At 37.3% G+C, this 26,008-nt stretch overlaps 1 protein-coding gene across 1 annotated transcript in view; it reads left to right on the top strand.

Moving 5' to 3' along the window:
• Positions 1-26,008, top strand: part of SPOCK3 (SPARC (osteonectin), cwcv and kazal like domains proteoglycan 3) — a 160,744-nt gene that overhangs the window by 70,287 nt on the left and 64,449 nt on the right. Inside the window, exon 3 of the mRNA XM_042871495.1 lies at positions 1,115-1,229. Within this exon, the coding sequence (XP_042727429.1) occupies positions 1,115-1,229 (115 nt within the window). The remainder of the gene's footprint in view (positions 1-1,114; positions 1,230-26,008) is intronic.

Here is a 26,008-nt window from a genome sequence, read left to right as displayed (position 1 = left end):
AAAATAGAATTCAGGTGTAACATTCTAGTTGGTGTGCTGCTTACTTGATACAGATTAGATTTTAAAGTTTCACTGTGCTGATTTACAACTCTTTACTTGAAACTTAGAAGATGAAATTAAGATCAATGCATGAACTATCTGGATTTGAAACTGGTTTTCTGAATCATCTGGAATAGGTTGCAATGTTGCAATAATTGATAATTGCTTTTGGTGATGATTTTTGCTTTTGTTGCCTGGATTTCTGGGATGCTCATGTCCTGTCACAATTGAATAACAGTCAATGACATTATCATTTGCTGACAGTGATATTTATCTGTTTTGTTACTAGTTTGAAAGGTACTAATTTAAGAAACCAGGATTATTCACTGGGAACAGCCGGTTGGAGGCCAAGAAAAATGGCTAAGATCTCGTGTCCGTCCTGGTGTGATTGTTCTCTATCTGAAACAGTGGGCACTAATGTCATTTTGAGATGAGTTTCATCAAGCACACTGAACATCAAAAATGAAGAAATCTTTGTAGAAGGAGACAAATGGGAAGAGGGAACCAGCCTTCTAATGCCATTTTTAACTGATGCCCAGTGTGGCTTCGGGCTCGCTGCTCATTCCCCATCTGTACAATGGGAACATTGCGGATTTTATAAGCACTGTGGTTGGTGTATGAGAATTATTGTCTGCTCATTGAAAGTGATGTGTGTGCACGTGTGTGGCAATTAATAAACCATCAGGAGCTACTGAGGATGATAAATGCAAGAGTGTTTTACTTGCAATTGCCTTTGTTACAAATGCTGACCAGGAGAGAGTTGGATGGGGCACTCAGTGTTTTTATAAATAAGTGACGGTGGTAACATGTGAAAATATACATGAATACACGTGATTTGTGACGATCCATTTTCCTTGGTAAGGAACTTCATACAACTAACTTTCTTTGACCTTATTATTGAATATCCTGCCTTTTATGCTGATGGAAATCAGAGCCTTTCATTTCGGTGAGCTGTAAAAACAACTGGCCAACCCTCCCCCCATACTTGGAGGGTTTTGTGTGCGGTGTGTTTCTTTTCTTTATTTAAGTGCCTGCTTCTAGGTAATCGTTAACAATTTTCTAAAATTGTTTTTAGCTTTAGATCCGGCTAAAGACCCCTGTTTAAAGATGAAATGTAGTCGTCATAAGGTCTGTGTTGCACAGGATCAACAAACTGCTGTTTGCATTAGCCACCGAAGGCTTACACACAGGTAAATACTTTAAAAGTTAATCCTATAGACTTTTTCAGTAGTGTTCATGACTGACTGTAAACCATAAGTATGCTATAATTAGTTATGTAACAACATATAAGCAGTGGATTTTAGAAGTAATTATGCATGCATAATTTGATTAGACTGTTTAATATTTGATTTTTTTAATGGGCCGTTAAGCTGAAGGGTGTACATATTTAAAAAACACAAGCTGATGATCATCTGCATTTAAGCAAATACCAACCATACTAGTACCGAACCAATCTAATGATTGTGATAATGTCCTGCTGCTATGCATTCATCACTGCTTATATGAAACAAGAGGTCTTCAAAGCTGCACGTTATGTGGTGTAACTTTTTTCTTTTAGGCTTCTTTGTTTTCCTTTTATTTTCTTTTTTTGTTCTTTTTCCTACATTGGATTAATTAAATATAAGGAGCAAACATATGAAAAAGTTATTCAGAATCAGAATGCAGATTTCTTTTATTGTATTGTATTTTATTTTTTGTAGCAAACAATTCCAGGTCCTCTATTTATGTATGTCTCGGTGTGGCCAAATGTTAATGCACTGTTATGGCTTTATTTGGGGAAGACAATATGTAGGTAGGGGGCATGAAGCTTACTCATAGTTGAATTGTGAGATTATTGTCTGCTCAGGAGTTGGAGTCAGATTGAATTTTTGACTTGGAGTTGGTCAGTTTGCTGCTCTTCGTTGTGGGAAGCTTAGCATGGTAGAAAGAATAGAGCCCCACTGAACTTCAGTAACATGACTGAGCTCAGGATTTGCTAAAGTTTCTTAATCATTAAATGTTTAAAAGGGTGAGGAAAAACAGTCTTGTGTAATGTAAAAAGATAATTTCAAGCTTTTTAGAAAGCCAGTACTGTGTCATGAATGATATAGAGAATGTTCTTCCATAGCATCTAGTTACATTTAAATACATCCATCTGTGTCTTTTTAAACAAGCAGAGTAGTACACAGTGAAAGGAAAAGTTTAAACTATCTAGATCTGCAGCTGCAGTTAATTATCAAAACCTTATTTGTAGAGGTTTGCTGTTCATATCAAATAATCTCAGACTACAGCTAATCATTTTGGTTTAATAAAATGTTACATATAAGAAGTTGAAAGAAATATTTTCAGACAAAGGCAGGTACGTTAATTTCAACTGCATGTGAACATTTGGGAGTATGTCAGCATTGATAGTTCAGCATTTCTGGGGCTTTACACACGCTGTTGAAAGCAGTGGAAAAAATGATATCTTAATTTTATGAATACTTGAAGATGGGCCTTTGTTTTAGATTAAATATTAGATGAATATTACATGAAAAATAGATGTATCTACCCTTCAGATTAGATGAAACTGGATATGATGGTTGAATTAGTAAATGTATTGGTATCTGCCTTCATACCCAGATTATTCCTCCCACGGTTCCCAGCATTCATTTTGAAAGGTATCTTAATATCTTAACGGGCAAAGCCTCTCTGAATATAGTACTGGTTGTGTATGGGAACTGCTGAGTCACGGCCTGAACCTCTGATTGATCATCTGAGGCGAGCTGTGAGTCAGCCAGAGGAGCACAGGTGAAGGCAATTCAGCTGTGCTGCCTCCTAGACCTATTTGAGAGCTGGCTACCAGGGGGGAAGGTTCTCTTCTGGAGATCTGCTCTGCTGGTGTTTTGTAAGTGAGCCCAGGATATGGGTAAGCTTCCTATCTGTTCTCTTTTTGTTATCATAATCTGCTTCGTCCAACTCTCTACTTCATTTTGTAATTATAACATCTTAATATTCATTGATTATACAGAGCCGTAACAGGAAACATAGGCTCTGCAGATGTAGTCTTGTAAGCTAGATGAAGCAATTCACCACCTACTTGTCCTGAGCCAGGACACAGATCTACAGGCATAGATATCTGTCCCCACAGATTATTAAGCTCAAGGAGAAATCAGTTGCTTTGTGCTTTCTTTCTAATGAGGTTTTCTTCCTGCAGTCTTTGACCTTTATGTGGTGTAGTAATACAAGTGTATGAGCAGCGTATTCACAGGCAGTCTTGTCTGCTGGTCTCTTAGTCTGTTAACTTCTTTAGCCCAAGGTGATAATCCTTCACTAAAGCCTGTAACTTGCATATTGATTTTCATTGTCTGTTTTTCCAAGTTTTCCTAAAGAACTGGTCTACACAGCTATGTGCCTTGGTAAAATATTAAATGTGAAAACAATGTATCACCAAAGCTATCAGTTTGCATTATCTACTTGTATTAATTTCTGATATATCAGCTGTTTGCGGTTGTTGTTATGTGGTTAAACATTGACCGAACTTCATCTCAATAATTTGCCTCTTTCACTTTTTAATTAAAAAGAAAAAAAAAAGGCAGCTGGAGACATCTTCTAGAAAATAACTGAAATATTTTGTATGGATTGTAGAGAACTCTTTAAAAAAAAAAATTTGCCGGTTGGATGTACTTAGCTATATTTGTTGTGTAGATTGTAGATACTCCAGAGATTATTCTCAAGACATCTGCACGTGAAAATTAGTTTTAAAGATGCGAGCTAATGGAGTGGCAAAGGTTATGTTCAAGAGACAGTCAGTAAAGAGGAGACTGCATACCTCCAAGACAAATGAAAGATTTATAAGCACCTTTGGGCCTGAGATGTGCTGGTATAGCAGAATAGATTACTGTGGAAAGTTATCTAGTTGAAACTCTCCGACTTTCCTATTATTAGAAGCACTGCTTCCAAGCAGCAATATTACCTTGTTAACTTCATGTATTAAAGTTTTGTCACTCTTTGAGGTAATAACATAGGCAAAGACATCTGCTGTACCCTTGGGATCCGTGAATTCGTCTCATCAGATTCCATGGACTTGTGCATTTTCCAGTTCCTTAGGTGGTCTTAAACCTGATCTTCTACAGTGGATAGTTTGTCATTTTTTTCCCCAGTCCCTGCTTTAGCATACTACAGTGTGGCTAGAGCATTTGCTAGTGAAAACCAAGGCAAGAAGATTTGCTGAGTTCCTCAGTCTTCTCCATGTCCTGACCAGTCAGATCTCCCTTCTGAAGAGGGCTCACCTTCTCCCTGCTCTTCCGTTCATCGCACTGACATTTACTGATAAGCATTTCGTGTCGCCTTCCACATCCCTGTCCAGATTTATTTCTACAGAGCTTTCACTTTTCTGGCTGCTTGGACAATTTCTCTGTATTTCCCCCCAGGCTACCTGTCCTTGCTTCTGCTCTTCATCCAAACCATCTTTTAGGACGTGCCGAAACTTAGTGTTTCCTCCCCACTCTCTTAGTTGGTGCTACGTGATTTTTTCAGTGAATATCTGCTATGGCTGAGTTAGTGGTGTTAGTCCAGAACCTCTTCAAAAAGTGTCTTTTGAATTCACAAGCTTTGGTAAGATCCGGAGATTACCATGGCATTCTGAATTACATTGTTGTGCTGCAAAGTTTGTCCATTTCAGCTGTTGGTACATTTTTTTCAACGTTTTTATCAGATTTACTAAATTAATAAGGATGTGTACAGCACTGATTTCCACAAGGTGTTTTAAAAAAGAAGTTTGTTTCTTGAAGATGCCTAAGGCGAGATAGTTTTCTTTCTGCAGTGCCAGAGTATTCAACTTGTGTGCTGATCCTGTTTAAACTGCCTGAGAAATTTTAGGAGTGATATATATGGGGTGTTGAAAGGCTTTTGTCTGGTAGAGAAGGTTGAACATTACCTGCTTGACATGACAGTGCTTTTATTGCTACAATACCTCTGAGGGAATGAGGCAGTCAGGAAAACACTGAGAACCTTGTGCCAGACAAATAAGGCTTACTCTTTTTCTGCTGAAGAGTTCTTTTAGATTCCTTGTTATTTGATTATTATAAAAGAAAATGTTCTTGCTGTATAGTTCTTGCTGTGATGAGTGTTTCATCACCCACTGAGTTTTGGGGAAGCTATTTTTAAATCAAGTGCCAATGTTTTACTTCAAAAATTGCTTCTCTTTACGCTTTATGTAATCTTCACTTGTATTTCATTGAAAAGAGGGAAGAATACTTAAAACATATTGTTAAATATTTAATAATCCTTTTAATGAAATGCCACAAAAATTAAGTACAAGTATTACACTTCCATATTTTAACTCATTTGTAAATGAAGTTTAATTATTCTTAATGACAAATCAAGATGTTAAATATATTATTTATAATAATCATAGAATCATAGAATCACTAAGGTTGGAAAAGACCTAAAAGCTCATCCAGTCCAACCATTCACCTGTTCCCAATAGCTCCCACTAAACCATGTCCCTCAACACAACATCCAGCCTTTCCTTGAACACCCCCAGGCTCGGTGACTCCACCACCTCCCTGGGCATCCATTCCAGTGCCTGACCACCCTTTCTGAAAAGTAATACTTCCTCATGTCCAGCCTGAATCTCCCCTGCCGTAGCTTGAAACCATTCCCCCTGGTCCTATCACTAATGACACGAGAGAAGAGGCCGACCCCCAGCTCACTACAACCTCCCTTCAGGAAGTTATAGAGAGCAATAAGGTCTCCCCTGAGCCTCCTCTTCTCCAGGCTGAACATTCCCAGCTCCTTCAGCCTCTCCTCATACGGCCTGTGTTCCAGACCCCTCACCAGCTTTGTTGCCCTCCTTTGAACACGTTCCAGGGCCTCAATGTCATTCTTGCAGTGAGGGGGGAGAAGGCACGGAGAAGAAATGATTTTGCTCACAAACTTAGCAAAAGGGCAAATGTTTAAAGAGAAAATATTACAGATCAGTGAAATTTTGATAGGCAAACTGGAACTGAATAATCTTCTTCACAAAGTTCAGAAACATGCTAGCTCTGACCTTGCTGATCTCAGCAGGATTTTTTTACAGGCTTTCTTCCTCTACTTTCTTGGTTATGTAATTGAAAGTGTTACAGAAAAGCCTCCGTATGGGTCTATAGAACTCACTTTCCTTAACTGTTGTGAGGGGTAGATGATGTTTGTTGAGATGTGATTGCTTTTGTAGGCTTCCAAAACTAGCCACTGCATCTCACTGTCCTTTTCATGGTGTTGTGTATTGGTCAAGCCCAGGTTTACTGTTCATTCCATGGCAGCAGGGATGGTTGTTTTCCCTCAGTTCTGAGTTACTGCATGTAGGTCTTGTTTCCATGAAAGTGGCAAATCCCCTTCTAGTGAGATTCTGCAGTACAGCATCATCTGATGCAAAAACTGTATGTACTCTACTGTGAAGACTGAACAGTTTTGGCAAAAAGGTGAAAATAAGTTTTGTGTATCATTCATTATGAGAGTAGCTTGAAATATCAAAGCTTTAGAAATTGTCGAGGCGTGATTAGAGTTGTCAGGTGTTTGCTGATAGCATCTGATTCTATTTGCCTGTCAGCCAGTCAGAACTGTGTTGGAAGTGGTATTCTATGCTCTTAGCTGTGTACTATGGGGAAAAAAAAGGGGGGGAATATTTCAAAGGGGGAAACATGCAGGGTATATGTTAATATTACTCATTCAAATACTTCCATGTGAATTGCTGGGGAAAGGGAGTAGCTGCCTGCCCTAGAATGCCTGATAAGCAAGTAATTCAAAATCTGATGTGAAATTGAGTGTTTTTCATTCATTCTTTGAATTGCTGGGGATTGACATTAACTTCTGTCTTTTTGCCTAAGTGATGCTTTACCATCTCTTTTTACTTTCACACTTCTCTTTATTGGTTAAATGATAAGCTTTGTGGGAGTGAAAAAATAAAATGTTTGCATTAATGAAATGCTCTGGAATGTACCACATTCAGTTAGAAATCCAGCTTGTAGGATATCAGAATGCAATATTGCCAATACTGTGAATATGGTGATGAGAATTTTATGGCTACAAGCAGGATGTTCATAATGCTAGTATAAATTTGCCTGCTCATTCTGGTCTTCAATTACTTCAATTTTAGGAGATTTAATGATTTAAATCTGCTGTAGTGAGAATGGCTGGAAACTATGAGTTAAGCACTGTGACCTTAGGGGAGAAGAAACAGGTTGCTTAAACATTCAACCAGAAGAGGGTTGAGCAGGAAATAAAAAGGAACTAGTCAAAGTAGGAGGGCAGGTTATGTGGTAATGGATATTTCAGAACACCTATAGTGGAATATTGTTCTCTATTTACTCAGAGAAACAGGTGGTAAAGATAAATCCTTAAATCTTCATGTACTTGAGGTTGCCCCATTGAGCAAAAGAGTTTGCAATGATATTGCAACATATAGGAGTGCATTAAGAAAGCTCTTACCTAACTGGCTCAGAAAAGCTGTAAAGCTAATCTAGCAGCACCTGTCATAGCTTTGCTGGTTCTGATAAATAGTCTGTGAACTTCATCTTAGATTTGAAAAAGACGTTTGTAACATCATGTAATTTTCTTCACGAAAAGGAATCCTGTGAATCATAGGCTATTGTACTAAACTAAGCAGTGTATAAGTCAAGTTCTAAGCAAACAAGTTAGTGGCAGGTAAAGACCAAGACTGTAGCACCTGTGGTCTCAAATTTTACTGAAAAGCTTCTGCTGAAATTCGTTTTTGGTACTGTCTGTCAGAATGTTTAAGCCTAATGAGAGAAAGAAGAGAGGAAATACCCGATTTCTTCAAACATTTCTCTGCTTTTTAGTCAATTTACAGGTGTGTTTAATTCACTTGAAACCTAATCATTGCACAGCCCTTCCCGAGATTTCACTGCTTAGTACAGCTCAATAATATTTAGACATGCAATTCGTGTAGCTTTGGAAATGCAGAGAATTGCAAGACGGTTTTGGTCCAAAACTATGTTTCTAGTAATTGAGTGTCTTTGATGCGTTGGAACCTGCTGACTGTCTTTGCACTGAGTGATCCCAATAGAATCTGATAAAACAGTATCTTTCTCTTCCTACATAAGGAATGCACTGTCTAAAATAGGCTGGATATATTTAATCTATCAGTTTTAATTCTACTTATTACACATAAGAAAGCTCTAGAGAAATGCTTAGAAATAAGGGATCTTTCCTTGAGTAGCACATTTGTTTATGATTGGCTTTCTCTCTGTTTGCATATTATGCCTTATGTAATTCCTTCTTTGTCTTGTTTTTCCTTTTTTTTTTTTTCTTTTTTTCCTTTGTTTACTTCTATATGATAGCAGCTTTTGTGTATGTCATTTTAATAGAATAGGGAAGATGTGCATAAGACAACTAGGATTGCCTTATCGTAAGGGAATGCAGTTATTTTTTTGTGAGTAACAGATAACCAACAAATACTAACGTAGTGATAGATTCTAGTCTTTCAATTTAGGTTGTTTTTAAAGCTTGACTGGTTTATAGTCAAGAGTTGTGGCAATTCACTAGAAATGGATAGGGAGTCATAACAACTAAGCGTTTTATAAAAGGTTAGCCAAAAAATTTTTAATTGCTCCTCTTGAATTATAGCTTTCCTCTAGGCATGTTTCAGAGAAATCTGCAGACTGGGCCTCCGTATAATTTGGATCTTGATAGGAGATGGGTGGTATGCAGGGCCTGATGATACAGAATTAATTGTTTCAAAAATTAAGGAGTAAGTGATGGGTGCTTTTGCGGTCAAATGCTTCTCCTAGTGTTAAATAAGAATTCTACAAAGGAAGGTTAGCTTTAGGGAGAATTATTCCCTATTCCCAAGCTTCTGAAAGTATGCATGTAGTGATTAGCAGAAGGTTTCTAATATACCTGTCTTTCCACATGCTTTCCCTATTAATGCTCATTAAAAAAACATCACTTCTTTAGAGACTCACAGAAGTCAATGGTGTTTAAAAAAAAAAAAAAATCACTAAATCTAATTTACTAAATCAAAGCAGTTGGACAGTCTGATAGGTTTTGTGCTAATGCTTAATCTTATTACAACTTCCTTTAGGCTTTTGATGTAAATGACATTTCCAACTGCAGATTCAGTTCAAGTCCATTATCTTTCCTTGGACTCCTGCCCTCTTACAGTATTTTTGAAGAATATTGGAAATGGGGATGATGAAAATTCAATCTAACTACTTCTTTATGCGAGTTGGATCACCAGAAGTTCATCTTCCCTGGCTGTGTTCACCTTAATGTTATAACATGAGGAAAATGTTCTTTCTCGACTTAGAAGTGATGAGTGTTGGGCCCTGAAGCATGAGATCGGTTAACCTTTCCCTGTGATGAATGATGTGACAGAAGCCCAGTGTAAATTTCAAGTGCTGCAGAACCGTGACACTGATTCTGTTGCAAAAGTGGAAGCGGAACTTCTGTTGCCACACTGTGGAGCTGCATGGCTGAGAAGATTCTGTCCCAGTCATAAAAAATGATCTAGTCCAAGGAGAGATACCCAGTTTGTAAGAAGAATGCACATGCCTCCAGACATGCGTATGTGCACAGACATGCATCTGCATGTGTACGTGCATCTGCATATTAGTAAATCTGCACTCACACATTTTTCTCTTTGTGCCATGTGCACATATCTCAGGTTTCCAGAGCACCATGCTTGGGATTTGTTTTATGAGGAGTCTCATTTTACGGATCTGGAGATAATAGTTGTTCACAAGTGCTAATTTTTAAAGAAAAAGAATTCTTTAAAGGCTAAATTTGGCAGATGAGAATCCATCTTTTTGAAAAATACTAGGTGCTCCTGAAGATCAATACACCATATTTTATATAACACTTGCAGTATTTGAGTCGTGTGTAATGACACTGGAATTCTTGCAGTACTCTCTAGAGATGTTTTCTGTCCCCTCATCATAGCTGAAAGTGAATTAAGTGGTGAAGGAAACATTTGTTATATTCAGAGCTACCCTGAAGAAGTAATAGTTTTTGCTGTTTGATTCATATGTGCTGATGCCTTTGTTAGCCCCAACAGTTCCTGTTAGATATGAATTCCAAAGAAGGGAGCTTTGAGTTTGGATTTACAAAGTTTGGGATTTTAAAACAATAGCTGCAGTTCAAATCTGTAGTTGTTTCAAGCAGTTGTGAAAGAGTGTGTTAGGATGGGGAACATAATGATGAGGAGGGTTTTTATTTTTATTTTTTCAAACTACGACTTAGAACAGTTCAGGTCTCTTTTAAATCAGAAAAAAATAGAAAAAAGTAAATCACAAAAAACAATACAACATAGTATAAGGAACAGTATAGCCTTATAGCTGCAGCATTTTTTTGTAACTACAAAAAAGGTCTAAAAAAAACCTGAAGCAAAGCAAAGGATTTGCTTTAGGCACACTGTGCAAAAGCTGCAACACTTTTAGGATGTCATCATTTTACATTATAACGTTGCTGAAGAAAGCCAGCTGGTGTAGTTAAGTCTCTTATTGGAAATTTTATTCTGATTCATTACTGTGATTTGTGGTTGTACAAAGAAACGCTTAATCATTCTTATGCTCCAAGCTCTGTTGAATCTACTGAAGGTTTTCTGTTTCTTTGCATAATTTGAGTTGCCAGTCTGCCAGCTTGGCAGTGTTTCAAGCTTGTTGCGTTATCTGTGTTTGTTTGCTCAGGAAGTGATGCTGTACGTAGGATGAATTTACAGTAATTCTTTTGTGATGGGTTAATGAGCAGCACTACTTCATTCACAGTGCTCATGCTCACATTATGTAGCTTTGATTGGTTCAGTAACTGTGCAGCTCTGCCATTGTGATCATACCGACACTGTGAAGTACTGAAAAGGAAATTTTCTTTGCTGTAGGTTAATTAAACTTGCTGAGAAAATAATTTGGATTTTATGTTCTTAAATATAAGAGGTAAAAATATTTGTATTTTGGAGATTTTTATATGCTCTGTCATTTAATTCATTAAAGGAAGAAAGCTGCTTAGTTGCTAGCTGCTTCTTTGCTTTGGAACGGAAAAAGATGCTCTAACACTGTGTGTGATGTTTTGCATGTGTTGTGAGAGACTTCTCTTTCGTCCATTGATTTTGATGGGACTCAGGGATACATAGAGAAAAACAGTACCCTCTGATGTTATTCTCCTTTTATAAGTAACTTCTGTTAACAAGAACAAAAGATACGCTTGGGGATTTCAAGGATGTACGCTGCCTTACCTGTGTTTACCACAATAGCATTACTGTTTACTAAGGTTGCTACTAAGCCATAAACTATTTATGCCTTCTTGAGCCAGACTTCTAAACTCAAAAATTGTTGTGCTTAAGAATAAACAAAACAGCTCTCTAGAAATGTGAAATAAACCATGCTTTGTAGGAGATCAAAGGGAACTTAAAGAAGATGTAGGCAGAACTTATTCTCTTTACTTGTAGAACTCCACCTTCTCAGAACACTTTTCCCTTTCAAAATCTGTAATACGCCTGTTTTTAAGAGAAATACAGATCTGACTCCACAATTACGCAGATGGACTTCAATTTAGTAAGTCCTGAGCCTATTCATGTTGAACCTCCTCCTTTAATCTTGTTCAGTTTCTCAGTAGCCTATGTGGGCATCAGATAACTGGTCAGAATTATGAGGTTTTCAGCGATCAGGAGTGTCCCACTTCCCACTGCTGCAATGAGTTTATAACATAGGAATTTAGTTTTTTTGCTGACATCCTGGTGACAGTCATTGAAGGCACACTCAGCTGAACTACTTCCTAAATGGTGATAAATAAAGACTCTTTTCTTCAAAATATAGGAATGTGAAATCTGATCTGGAAAAGGATTACTGCTAGAAGAGCGTAGAGCTTGCTACCAGTGCAGAGTCCTATTAATCAGGAGTGGTTTCTGATCTTTTGTTTTAATTTTCCTTCACAAAATTCCTGAAAATCTAAGCAGTCAAGAGATTGCCTTTTTTGATAAGAATAGTTAGGGAAAATAGTGCTTATAAAAGGTTTTTTCTTTAGAAATGAAATCATAATTTTACTTCGTAGCAATAAGATTCACTGTAGACTTCCATGTAAGCGTGGAAATAACAGAAAGTAATAGAAGTAAAATCTTTCAACTTCATCAGAAAATACACGTAAAATGGATTGAAGAACTTGTCAGTATCCCTTCTTTTACCTAGCTAAAGAAAAGCACTTTTTCTGTGTGTGTGTAGTGGTTTATGGAGTAGTTGTCAGTTTTAGTTTTGAGCTTGCTGTAGTAAAATATGTAATCAACTGTAAAATGTCTGCAGTAAATATTTTATAATCAGTTAGTGCCTAATTTGGGATTTTTTTTGTCCTTTGGTGTTACTGCAATATCTTGCTATAATGGAAAATAATAAAATGGGGATGATGGTGAATGGTTCTGTGAGAGGCTTAAATGTTTTCTTGTGGATTTGGAACTGATTATACTTAGGTATTCTTATTATTGGCTAGCATCAGTAATAATGCATTTCATTTCATGTGAAGGTCTTTCTTCATAGGTTGTGTGTTTATAAACCTGTGGTGAAAAAGCTGCTAAATGTTTGAAATAGAGTAGGGAAAGCTGTGTTCGGATAACAGAAGTCATTCCACTAATTTCCATTTGAGTAAAACAGTGCTTCTGAGAGGCCCAGTGGTTAAAAATAAATTACAGCTGGAAGCGTTTGTCATCATGGTGTGGTGTCTGTACGTATATTGAGGTTATTCATTGAAAAGTATACTGCTGCTTTTGGAAACCAAATAATTCAACATACTTTATGATAAATAAAGTCATGTCGTGAGTTACTAAATGTTTATGTTCAGTTTTTATGTTTTTTTTTTAATTTAAAATAAAACATTAGGAACTATTTCATATGTCCATGTAATCGAAACTATGCTCTTTTTGTAAAAATGCTGTAGTCTTAAAGTAGAGAACAATAGTATTAAACTCACAGATGTCTCCTCGCACAAATGACCACACATTTGGTACCAGTTACTTGTTGCCCGTAAATTTTGTTTGCCATTTTATAGTTTATCCAAAATGTTGGAACACTGGCACTATGACTTTTCCTATAACCACTCTGCAAAATCTCTTAGTAGTAGTAGTAGTAGTAATAATAATAACTTCTTTGTAATCCCAGTATGTGATTATTTCAGTGGAGCTGTGAGTATACTGCACGTTTACAGACCTTCCACACAATGCATGAACCGAATGCGCGTCCCTGGAAATCTCAGAAAAAAATGCTGAAATTCCATATAGATGAACCTTCTGGGTGAAAGGAGAAAAAGGAAGTTACAGCTTAGGAAACCTGCACTCGTAGGAGCCTTGACTCCACAGTGCTCTGTTTCAGTTCCTTTGAGGAAGGCTCTCAAAGACAGACCTTCGGTGTTATGGTTGAACATCCAAACAACAACATCCACTGTAAGGTTAGATGGAAGGATGAGGCAAAGAAGAGGAAAGATTATCTGAGAAGAGTTAATTAAGCTGGAGAAGAGAGGAATAAGCGTACCGCTCCAGGAAACATATCCTGAGGATATGAATTGTTGATTATAAATCTTTTGGGCCTGCTAATGAAGTCTGTAAAAGGCATGAATATACAGGTAAGATGATTTGGATCAGAGCTAAGTCCCTTTTTCATAGTGGTTTTAAAACGAAGATTGGTGCTGTGAATTAGGATATAAAGGCTTGCTGTCCTGTCCCTTTATTGATTGTTCTTAAAGCTAAAGCTGTGGTCCCATGTAGTTCTGACCCCTCAACTGGTCACGTCCTCTTTTATAGAGAAACGACAATGTGAACAGTTCTGAGATGGCTCTCAAGTCTCTCCTGTCTCTCACAGATGTGAGGAAACTTGAATTGCCTTTTATATTTTAGAAATTTACTAACATCATATAACCAATTACTTCACAGTACAAATCCAGAACTTTTTTAACTACTGCAGTACTTCTGTCACACATGCTAATCTGTTTCTCCTGTCTTAAAGTTGTAAAACAAATAAATGCATGGCACAATGAATAGTGCTTGTATGTTCTACTGAGAACCAAGCCCCAAGTAGTGTTACGAAGAACTCAGGGAAATGGTATGGAGATGCAGTCGTTATAAAAGCAAACCAAAAAATAGGAATGGTGAATTCAGTGGTCTGCAGATATTACAGAATCAATTTATGAGTGCAATCTTGCCATTCCTTCGTGTTAAGTTGTGGTCATTACTGGCCACGTTGACAAACAGCACATAGCAGGAACAGAAACACTGCAGAGCTGTTAAAAATATGGTCAAAGAGCTGGAGAGACTTCTGGATGAAAAGGCACTGAAAAAATTGGCATCGAGTAGAAAGGTAATTTAATAAGACTATGATGGCATTTTATTTCTGGAACTGTTGCTCGGTTGCTTTCGTTTACCCACTCAATTGCAGCAGATTCAAAACAAATTTTAGGAACCTGTTTAATTTTGACATGGCATTGCTCCCACCAGAGCTCTTGGTCGGCACTGTGGTTAAAATAAAGGTGTAGATATTAGTGTAGATAGCTGGAACAGGCCTTTAGGCCTTTAAGCTACTGCGCAGGTGAGACAACTGATTTTTCTGACATGCAGCAACCTCTTCTTGGCAATAAAGAGCTGTTAAAATTTTCCCATGGCTTACGGTCACTTTCTGCTGTCTGAAAGGAGATGTCTGCTTCATTTCATCAGCATGCTGTGCTGTGTAATAGTTTAATTAAATACTGCAAAATACTTCCTTTCTAAAGCCACCTAGATACACAAATCAATCTGTATCTTTATATGCTTGAGGCTAGAACAACAGCAGCAAAAATAGAAATTGAACTAGAAACTACCACTGCTCTCAGAAGTTTTAAGAGAAAAAAACAATTAGGATTTTTTTAATGACAACAGATGTTTTCCCAAACAAATTATGAAATCATTCCTTTCCCATACTACTGTTTGCATTTGTCATCTTTTAATAGATCTCTGCCTTTTGCAGTGCAACCATGGCCTCTTACTAATTCTTGCTATGCTGCAGTCTTTATACTTGAAAGTTGGATTTCTGGTTTTCCTTTTAAAGGAATATATTAGGAAATACATTTAACTTTGAAGATGAGAGTGAATTTATTGTTTTGCACAGTCATGCCTTTGAAGGTGAAATTAGGGAGATAACATAGGATACGTGTTATGCTTTGGTATGCATAATACCAGGGCCCCACAGTTGGGACACCAGCAGGGGCTCAAGGCAGAGGTAGAGTCTCTGTGAACAGCAGAGCAGAGCAAAAGTTGAGGCCTAAGGTATTTTATTTTCCTTCAAGAGCTTAAAACAATTTGCAAAATGTTTATGGAGAGTTTTCCAAATCCCAGATGATGCAGAATGAAATACGGCTTGGAACTACAGTCCAGCTTGAAAGAAAACACTAATATGTAAACTGCAGTTCTATGGTTTTGTTTCTTCCTGAGTTTGATCCCTAGACATTTTTCTTCTGGTTTTCCTTAATGTTTTTATCTCATTGAAAATTATTCTTCTTTGTTTTTATCTATTACTGTGTCCTTTTCTTTAACAGTGCTTTCGCTTATAGCATGGATAAATTAGTTCACGTTGTCACACTTTCATATCTAAAGTAAGATCTGATATGAAATAGTTTATGGAGCCTAGTAGATTACGTATTGTCCTGTAGGTACCACTTTATTGACCCAACTTTATGACAGTAGGGAAGGAAGAAAAGAAACAAGAGTGGTGACTGAGGATGCATTCGTGCTCTAATGGAATAAAAATCAGAATAAAATAGAAGCCTTAGCTTTCTTAACAATAGATGTGGCTACCAACATGCTTTGTAGAATTTTTTTTTTTCCCCTAAGATATAATGAGGAATGTAACGCCAGCATACATAAGAGAATCTCTGTCATCTTAAACATAATGTGAGACAACGTTACAGTTTATAAAACATATTTTGGCAGTCATAGTGACAATCAGTTTCTCTTTCATATTCTAGCACGGAAATTTTATCACAAGTCTGTTTTTTTGATTATTTCTAACCTTCATCTTTAAAATAACCTATTTTATGTATACATGTGAATTAGCAGACAAGAAAATGTCATACTCCTAATCCGTTTCATTTCCTCACCACAAGCAGCAGCACTAATAATATTACATGTTTTTAAAATATCTTGATATGTAGATACTCATAGAAGTAACAGGATTTTCTGGTGTTATCTGACACCATTTGTAAATATCAAAATACCATACGGACATCAGGATGATAGGAAGTTGAGAAGAAAAGAGGTGTTGACATGTGACCCTCCATCTATATAGAGAGCACTTAAAGATGGCAGTGCAGTAAGCTGACAATTAGCTAGATCATCTTAGGGAATTCTGCTTTTCATGGGAATCCCATGGCTGTCAATGAGTGTCAGACTGTAGAAGTTTAGTTTTTGTGAAGCTCTGTTGTGCATTATACTTACAGAAACTTGTGAAGTGTTCATGTTTGCAGCTGTTCTTTAACATCTTCTTAACGGCATCGTCTGAAAACATCGTAGGCTTTGGCACAAATGAGTTCATCTAATCAGGCTAGCAAAACCAGTTCAAATCGATACCGTTCTGTTGTTTCTTTAAATATGATAGAGTTACTATCTGTAACCTTGAGGGCCTTCACATAAGGCAGTTCTCTCTCTGAGTGTGTGCAGCTGCTTGTAATTTATAACTACAAGCATGATATTTTGGTATTTTTGAAATTATCTTACGAAGGTGAAGCATTTTGGCAGTAGAATTCAGTACAAGTAATGCTTGTGCAGGAATTACCAAGACAGCTGGTTCATTTCGAGCCCTATTGCTCCTCAGCACCAGACAGCAAATAGTGTATGTATAGAGGCTTAGTTCTCTTTATTACGTGATTTTCTTGTTCAGCGGAATTACTTCTGATTTAAACTAGAATGAGAGTAGAGTAGAGTTCAAAGGTGTTTAGTTAGAGCAGGTGCTCGGGGTACGTAGAATTGGTTAACAGAGTATTTGTAATATAGCAGGTTAATGTAAAAAACGTGATCACTGTTTAAGTAAAGCAGGTATGATATTTCTTGTGGTGGGAGATCAGGTAATTAAAACTGCCAGGTGAAGTAGTAGAGCTGTCAAGTAGTGGGAGCAGCACCAGCCTGGCAATGGAACACAGCGATGAATGGACTTAAGTATCATAGAAGCAAAGCAGGTTAGGAGCAAAAAAACAGGAAGGATTGCTTTAAAGCTGTTGTTTCAGAGCAAAGAACATCCAATAAAAGAAATGGTTGGCAATGTAGCGTGCTGTAAAGATTCTAAAGGAATCCCAATCCACTTGTGTTCAAGGGATATTCAGACTCGTGAGCATGACTATTCTGGATTTCTTCTTTAGAAAAGTTGTTTTTTTACTCCTCGCAGACGTAATGGAACTGCTGAAAACAATCTAGAGTGAGTGCTCTCCTTGTATTTTGCAGTTTGCTCAAAATGGTAGCTACATACGCATCATAAGAAGATGACAGAAAGACACAATTGTAGGGGTTAGAAAATAAGCTACTAAGCTTGAAAGACACTGCTGTAGGTGGTGTTAGAAAAGAATTTCATGAAAAAATTGCCCTCTAAAAATGGGTTATTCTCTTTTTTCTGTTCTGTGTGGGTTGATGTGAGAAAGGACATGGCAATTGCATAAATATCATCAATATAAATGAACAAGAGAGACAGAGATACACAAACAGCTGTAGAGAATGTAGTAGAAATACATTTAAGTTCAGAACTATGAGGCTCTAATGGAGCCTGTTGATTTCTGGATTCTTCCAAAAGTCTTATTGTGCTTTCCCCATTTTCTGTTGAAGTGCTGAAATTAAAGCTGATTCAGTTAAAACCAGTAAAAACACATCAGAATGTATATATATGCAGGAAAACATCCAAAGGTAAGCTGTACAGTGAATCACTTTGCCAGTCGAACTATTAAAATGTGTTCTGTATTGCCTTCCTTTTTTTTTTTTTTTTTTCCTTTCTACATGAAGACAACTGAAGAAATTTTTTGGTGGTTTCTGGCAACAGTATAGAAACAGAAGGCTCAAACAAACTGCATCCGTTAGTATCAGATGTTCTATATTTGTTTTCATTTATTTTCCTTTAGTAGCATGATTTTGTCAGTTAAATATGGAATATGATAGAAAATAGTAAGCTTCTACTTGATCATAAATCATTGACCTGTCATTTATGCTGGGTATACAGACATAGTGTATTCAGCTCTTAATGTCAGAAATTGTCACTAGCTATGCACTAATAAATCAAGGCTACAGAACTCTGAGCGGGTTTACAGTGGATGTGTCCATGTGCTTGTATGTCAAAATGCATATTAATATAAACATTGGCATATATGATTCAAATTGTAAAGATAAGAAAGAAAGGTGCCGTGTCAGAGAGGAGCAAATTGCCACATTGGGCACTGCTTAAAAGCTACTTAAATAAGTTTGCAGCGTGACACTGGGATCTGCAGTGTTAATGCCAGGTACATCATTGGACAAGTTAAGGATTTGTGAGTATTAGTAAAAATGAATGGTCATGATTTTGAGAGTTGTTGCAGTAATGTAGTCACGTTGAAGTAACCCAGTCTGTTCCTGGTTGTTTTAGAGCTCCTGTTTGGCAGAAAGCTGAATTAATGAAATCATGGGGCTGATGTAATGATCTTGTTCTATATCTAAATATTGCTTATAGTACTACAGTCAGCCTTGAGTTGGTTGTGATTTTAAAGACTGCTGGCTAGTGGGGGAATGCAGTAATCTTGAATTAAGTGTACAACAGCTGTCTTGTTACAACTGTATCGCAGTACTGTGCCGTTAGAATATCCACAAATCAGGCAAAATACTGAGAGTTAGCATTCAGAAAAGAGCTACAAGAACAGTTGTATGTTTAAAAACGTATTTTCTCTTGAAAGGCAGGGGAGCATCATTTATATTTGTTTACCGTGGAAAAAAGGCAGGTAGGCTCTGTAGTCACTGTTTGAGTGTTTATTTGGAGAGATACTTTCAACAAGCTTGCAAAGTAGCATTAATATTTAGCATAGGAATCTAAATGGGATGGTGTAAGGGTACTTTCTTCTAGCCTTTTAATATGTGCTTCCTAGTATGTTTTGCAAAACCCTTCCTTGTTACAAAAGAAGTGATGATAGAAATGATATCAGTTCAGTCAGATACGGAAGTAGTCTTCTGTAAATAGTGTCACACCTTTTTTCTGTACTTGCTTTGAACAGGACATATCACCAGTTCTATCGATACACTTTCATACGCGATGTGCTGCATGCATACGTTGATCATGAAATCTGAATTAAATATTGCCATAGGATTGTTTTTCTAGCTAGCAGTTCAGTAGGTATTCAATGTAAGTTTTCTCTCTGGCGGATGTAGATGCATGTAGTTCAGATATCATATGAACAGTGCATCTTGATACCAGCAAAACCAGAAGAATCACAGCATCACAGAATTGTAGGGGTTGGAAGGGACCTCCAGAGATCGAGTCCAATCCCCCTGCCAAAGCAGGTTCCCTACACAAATGTTTGATGTGTAGTTGTACCCACTTACGTACATTGTGCTGAAACTAATAGGGTTGGATTTTAATTTGTTAATTTTTTTAATTTTTTTATTAGAAGTGAACACAACTGCAAATGATCGTCTACGTTTCACATTCGTGTCTCATTCCTGTACCTAGGACTCGTAGTATTGTGGAAAAGTATGGCTAACCATGCTGACAAGTAATGGCTGTTATTCCTGAATTGTCTTTGCTCTTTTAAAATAAAAACAGCAGCAACAAAAACCACCCTACTTATACCATATATCTATCTGTACCACAGTCCACTTCAGGCTGGAAAATATTAGTCTGAGTTTCTAGAGAGCTGTAGTACTTTACGTATCCTGGCTCGTGCCAGAATACATTTCATCCTGTTTCATCCTGTGCTAATAAATGAATTTGTATTTAGTAAATTTAAGAGTATTTTAAATGGCTTGGGCTGGTATTGTAAAGCCACTAATAACAAAGAGATGAATTAGTGAATCTAAAAGAAGGTTAAAATATTACTTACATTGGAGTGTACTTGTGTTCTATGTTTACTATTTTAATTTCTCACTGACTACTCAGAATATTGGATAGCATTCAGTATTCTGTTTTTCTTTCCTTTCAAAACTGAGTTTGATATAGATTTTGGGTAATATTATAGGTTTTTTCTTATTCCAAGAGCTGAAAACAAAGCAGACCATCCTGTCAGTAGACGCTTCTAACCTGTACCAGCTCTGACCAGCTCATTATGAAGTTTAGGTTAGCAGTGTGATTCGTGAGTTTTAACACGTAGTATATGATAAAAGCACAACAATATGTGTAGAGATAGTGGAGAGCTTTTTTAGCCTACTCATCACGGGAATATGTGGGGAAAAAGTTGACATAAATTCCATAAAAATTGGAAAAAGCTTATAGGAATATCTTAATTTTTGTTATAGTTACTGTTTTTGAATATGTGATTAGAATGCAGTGTACATAAACCACTGCCAAAAGAAATCTTAAGTCATGTAGATGAGCCTTTACAAATTTTATCACAGTTTGTCGCTATTTAAATGTAAAGCTGCCTCTTAGAACTGCATTAAGTATTCTAAGTTCTCTGAGAGCAGAAGACAAAGATTATGAAATATCTGCTATAGGATAACAAAATTCAGTGGGCACAAATTCTAAGGTTTTGTTTTGTTTTCTGGAACAAAAGTAAAGTTTTTGAGAGAGGGGAACAAAATCCCTTTATTTGACCTACAGTGAAACCTAGGAAGTATTAGAGCTAAAAATCTGTTAAAACCTTTGAAAAAGGATGACTAGAGCATGCTACTAGATTTTTAGAGTATCATCATTTGTCCTTGCATTTAAATGGGCTGTGCAAGAGGAGTCATTGGAAATTTGCTGAAATATCTCAAGATCACCTGGAAGTGAAATGAGATGCGTGTGGCATATCTGCATGTTGACACTGGTTAGTTTACAAAGAGTAAACTATCTAAAGTAAACTAAAGAGTAAAGAATGAGAGCATGGAGCTTGGTCAGCAAGAGTGAAACTTGCACTTAGAAGGCAGTGAGAAAGATAGACTGCATGGCAATCTCTGTCTGTAGATTCTAAATGTTAGGAGTGGACTGTGATGGTAAAGATGAGTTTTGTAGCAGTTTTGAACCGATTTTTAGCTATTTTCTTGTTAGAAAGAAAGAAAATATCTGTTGTGCTAATTGGAACAATTCTGTAGTATGCTATGATCAAGGTCTATGTTTAATACTGCTGATTTACCACCAAATGTCTTAATAAACTTCAGAAATCTTTCCCTAGTTGCTATAGAAATGTGGCATTCTGAACTGCAGTTGTGACGTGTGAAGTATAACACAAAAATAACGAACTGTTATTTGTTGGCAGTCAACAGTTTTCATAATGAAACTGGATGAGAAAATTATTTCACCTAGTCTTTAAAACTTAACATATTCAATATGTGACGTATTTGTTCAATGAGAATTCTTTGATTGCTGCACTGTAGAAGTGGTGCAGTAAGAAATATTTGTGTGTGATCACAGAATGGCTTGAGTTAGAAGCAACCTCGAAGATCATTTTGTTCTAACACCTCCAGGTGTGTGATGTCCACAACTTCTCTGGGCAGTCTGTTGCAGTGCTTCACCATCTTCGCAGTGAAAAATTTGCTCCCGGTATCTAACTTCAGAATCTCTTGTTTAGTTTTAAATCATCTCCCTTTTCATATCGTACAGACCTTGATGAGGAGTCTCTCCCCATCTTTACTGCAGGCTCTGCTTTAGAAGGCCACAGTGAGGTCTCCCCAGATGATTCTCTTTTTCAGACTGAACTACCTGAGCTCTCATCTTATCTTTGTAGGAGAGATGCTGCAGTCCTCTGGTCACCCTCACGGCCCTTCTTTGGACCCACTCTAGTAGGTTGATGAACTTCTTGAGATTAGGGCACTAGGGCTGAATGCAGAGCAGAATGGAGGCCCTGCTGGCCATGCTGCTTTTGGTGTTAGCATCTTGGAAATCAGCTTATCTGCCAACATGTTTTGTGTGTGTGTTTGTGTAATAGTCTTTGCTAAATAATGGTCTGGGATAAGATTTCTTATTGTGGCCTCTAGATGGCAGAATGATTTGGACATACTGAAAATTCCTAAGGTGTCAAAGGGATGCCTGAATGGAAAACAGCTTTTAGAGAAATGAGATCCTTTCTGTAAAAAAGAAAAGGAAAATCTGATGTTTCATGCAAAACAAACTTAATAGACTTACAGCTATGACTAGCTCTTCTGTTCCAAAAGTTTTAATTTATTTTTTTGTTGTTGTTACCATTTTTGGAGTTTAAGGAATAGATCTGGCCATTTGAGAATGGACTTGTACAGAGCTGTGTAGTTATGGTTAAGTCATGTAGTTCAGTATGTTTAAATGGTATGCTCTTTGCAAGCAGACTTTTTAGGAATGCAAGTTGCTGTAATGTAGTTGTGGTTCATGCTTTGCTCAGTTACAGAGAATTTGCAGCAGGAGGTTTTTAATAACTAGTATTTTGTACTTTCACGTCATACATATTGCAGTGTTCTATAGATGCAAATTAATGCATTTAGGAAACAAGAACCTTTAAACCTGGGGCATTCAGAAAAATATTCTTTTTGTAGTTTAAATGTGTGTCCTGCATATTCTATCACCTGCAATGGGAAGTAAGATTATTGCTTTACATCAGCTGCGTGTGAAGTCTTTAAGTGGCATCGATACTGTTACTGCAGTGCTAACAGTACTTAAGAGGGAAGTTGGAAGAAGTGAGGGGTGTAAAAAAAACCAACATCAAAAGAACTATAAAAAATATTCTTCAGATTAACCAATACGTAATTTAAATGTCTTCTGGGGTGATGGTGTTTTATACCATGTAGAAAAATGTGTCACACAACTATCTTAATCCTTTAACAAAGCTACATTCTACTATTGTCTCTAGGTAATATTTGAACATCTCTTTTGTGTCTTTGATCTTTAACTTAAAAAAGAAAGTTAATCAGAACTTTTAAAAGACTAGCTGCACCTGGGATGGGAGACTGGGAGATATTAAGCTCAGAAGAGTTACCATCTGTTACAGATTGGAAGGAATACTTAGAAATTTTTAAAGAGGTCAATTCTTCCTTGAGATTGCAACACAATTCTCTCACTAAGGAATGGCTTTTTTAATGCAGCATATGCATGCAGCCTACCATCTGGAAATTAAGGTCTTTATTTATTTATAAGTCTTAGTCTCTAAGTCAGGCCTCTTTCTCTTTATTTTCCCATTATTTGCTCATTACCTTAAGTCTTGTTTTTTCTCCTCATTTTGATATCTTGGATGTTCATCGTAATATTTGTGCATGCGTATCTCCTGAAAAATCTGGCTGTGTGACAGTGGTGAACAGAAAACTAGCATAACATGTAGTGATTATGAATTAAGTCTTTTAATATTATTTCTTTGTAAATCATATTGTAATGGAGAGGTAGGAAAACACATGCTCATCAGTGCTTGGATATGTAAGTGACAAGTGGGGTAGTTGGGGAGATTAAAGAGAAACATGTACAGTACTACCTGTAAATAGGATCTTTGCGTGCTTCAACATCTGAGATCATATTTTTTTGCTTAGCAAAAAAGCCATGAAAAAAAGCATCTAAGCTTTTAGTAGTTTACATAATCATGTGCAACACATTGCTTCTAGAAATGCCTGTATTGTTTGATTAAAAAAAGGAAAAAAGGTTGGTGCAAAATTCTTCATTCAGGTATTTGTCTATTAAAATTCCTTTCACTTCTCATGCAACTACAGATAAGTTAAATAATGAAAACTCATTTCCGTGTTGCTGTGCATTTACTGCTTTTCCATCTCATTAAAATGCTATACTAGCTAATTTCAGACAGTGGCACAGATAGAGGGCAAATTTCAGCAGTGTTACTTATAACTTTTTTAAAAATACACATGAATATTTTTAAGGTTTTAATTTTTTTTTCTTATACGAGGGCTGCTCCAAAAGGAATGCCTCCTATTTTATTATACTGGCTCACAACACCAGATGTTGGTGGTATGGCAGTTAAAGTTAAGCGTTGCCGTGTGACAGATGGCATTTGATATGCAAGCGTGTCTGAACCAAAGGTGTATCACTGAATTCCTCCATGCAGAAAAAATGGCACCCATTGACATTCATTGGTGCTTGATAGATGTTGGTGGAGACCAAACAGTGGATGTGAGCACAGTGAGACAGTGGTGCATTTCAGCAGAGTGACAGGGGTGCCAAGCCATGTTCCAGACAGCCACGCACAGCAGTGACACCATGAGATGAAGAGGAAGTTGATCAGCTCATCCACAAAAATCAGCAGGTTGTGACCAGGATGCTGTGCACAGAGCTGCACGTTGGCTTCAGTGCATTGGGAACCATGGTGGCAACGCTGGAATATCACAGAGTTTGTGCCAGGTGGGTCCCATGGATGTTGATACAGGAACAGAAGGAAGACTGTGTGCAAGTTTGTGAGTACCTATTGCAGGTAATAACCAGTAGGAGGCCGAAAGTAATGGCTTCCTGGATCACATCACTACTAGTGATGAGACGTGGTGGTGCTACTATGGGCAGGAGTCAAAATGGCAGTCCCTGAAGTGACAGCGCGTGAATTCCCCACTGAAGGGAATCTTCAAGACGCTGACCTCAGCAGATAAAGTGATGTGCACTGTCTTTTGGGATAGGAAAGGCATGATCCTTCTGGAACACGGATAAAACTTCAACTCTGATCACTACATCATGATGCTGGCTGAGCTGAAGGCTAGAACTTACAGTCAGGCCAGAGAAGACAACAGCATTTCTCTTGAAATGCAATAGCATCTGGCTCTATATTAGTTTCAAGACCATGGAGCACACTGGCTATCCTGGCTGGGCTATCTGATCACACCCACCAGATAGTCTGGATTTGGCACCTTCTGACTTCTGTCTATTCAGACTAATGAAAGTTGGACTGAATAGACAACACTTCGTTAGCAGCGATGCTGGTGCAGGTTTTTTGCATTGCTCAGCATGCAGGCTCTTGTTCACTACTGGCAAAAATGCATAGCTAATCATGTTGACTATGTTGAAAAATAGTGTTTTGTAGCTGAGAATTTGCTCTGTCAAATAGTAATATTGTCTTCTTTCTATCTGTTGTAGTTTCCAAGAAAACTAATAGAGGGCATTACTTCCGGAGTGACCTACATAGATATTTAGAATAAAATAATGACGTCTTTGCTTTGCGAAAGTATACAGAATACTGCTGAAAGTAGTGAAACTATGTAACAAGGCAAGAAACTGTATTGAAGTAAGAACATATTTTGTTATTACAAGTAGATGGAAGGAGATAGTAAGAGTTGAGACAAATTCTTCTTGAATGCGTTACAAATAATGCAAAGTAATGAAAAAGTGAAAATAGTGTAGAGACAAACACTCAAGTAATGGCTATGTGTTGTAATTTCAGCTGGCACTGAGTTAATTTTGTCTACTGCATTTGTTACCATGTTGTGTTTTGGACTTACGATGAAAACAGTGTTGGTAACACACTGATGTTTTAGTTGGTGCTGAGCAGGTGCTGCACAGAGCTAAGGATGTTTCAGCCAATGCAGGGTTGGAGGTAAACAGAGAGCTGGCAGGGGACAGAAAAACACCTGATCCAAACTGGACAAAGGGATATTCCATACCATATGGCATCATGTGGTGTGCTGAAACTGGGGGTGTTGGCTGGGACCACTACTGCTGCATGGGACTGTCTGGGCATCAGTTGCTGGGTGCCGAGCAGTTGTGTTGTGCAGCACTTAATTTCTGTGTTGTTTTATCTTTGTTGTTATTTTCCCTTCCTTTTATGTCCCATGTCTTTATCTTAGCCTATGAGTTTTACTTGTTTCCCAGTTCTGTCTGTCGTCCCTCTGAGGGGAATGATTGAATATCAGTGTGGTACTGAGCTGCCTGCAGCTCATCACACCATATCATCTTGGTTGCTTTTGTCACTGGAGAGAAACACT

Source organism: Lagopus leucura, unplaced genomic scaffold (assembly GCF_019238085.1).
Source record: "Lagopus leucura isolate 7727_CA_CO unplaced genomic scaffold, USGS_WTPT01 Super-Scaffold_100004, whole genome shotgun sequence".
NCBI classification, from domain to species: Eukaryota; Metazoa; Chordata; class Aves; order Galliformes; family Phasianidae; genus Lagopus; species Lagopus leucura.
Note: the sequence above shows the minus strand (reverse complement) of the source record. Positions and strands in the feature narration are given on the sequence as shown.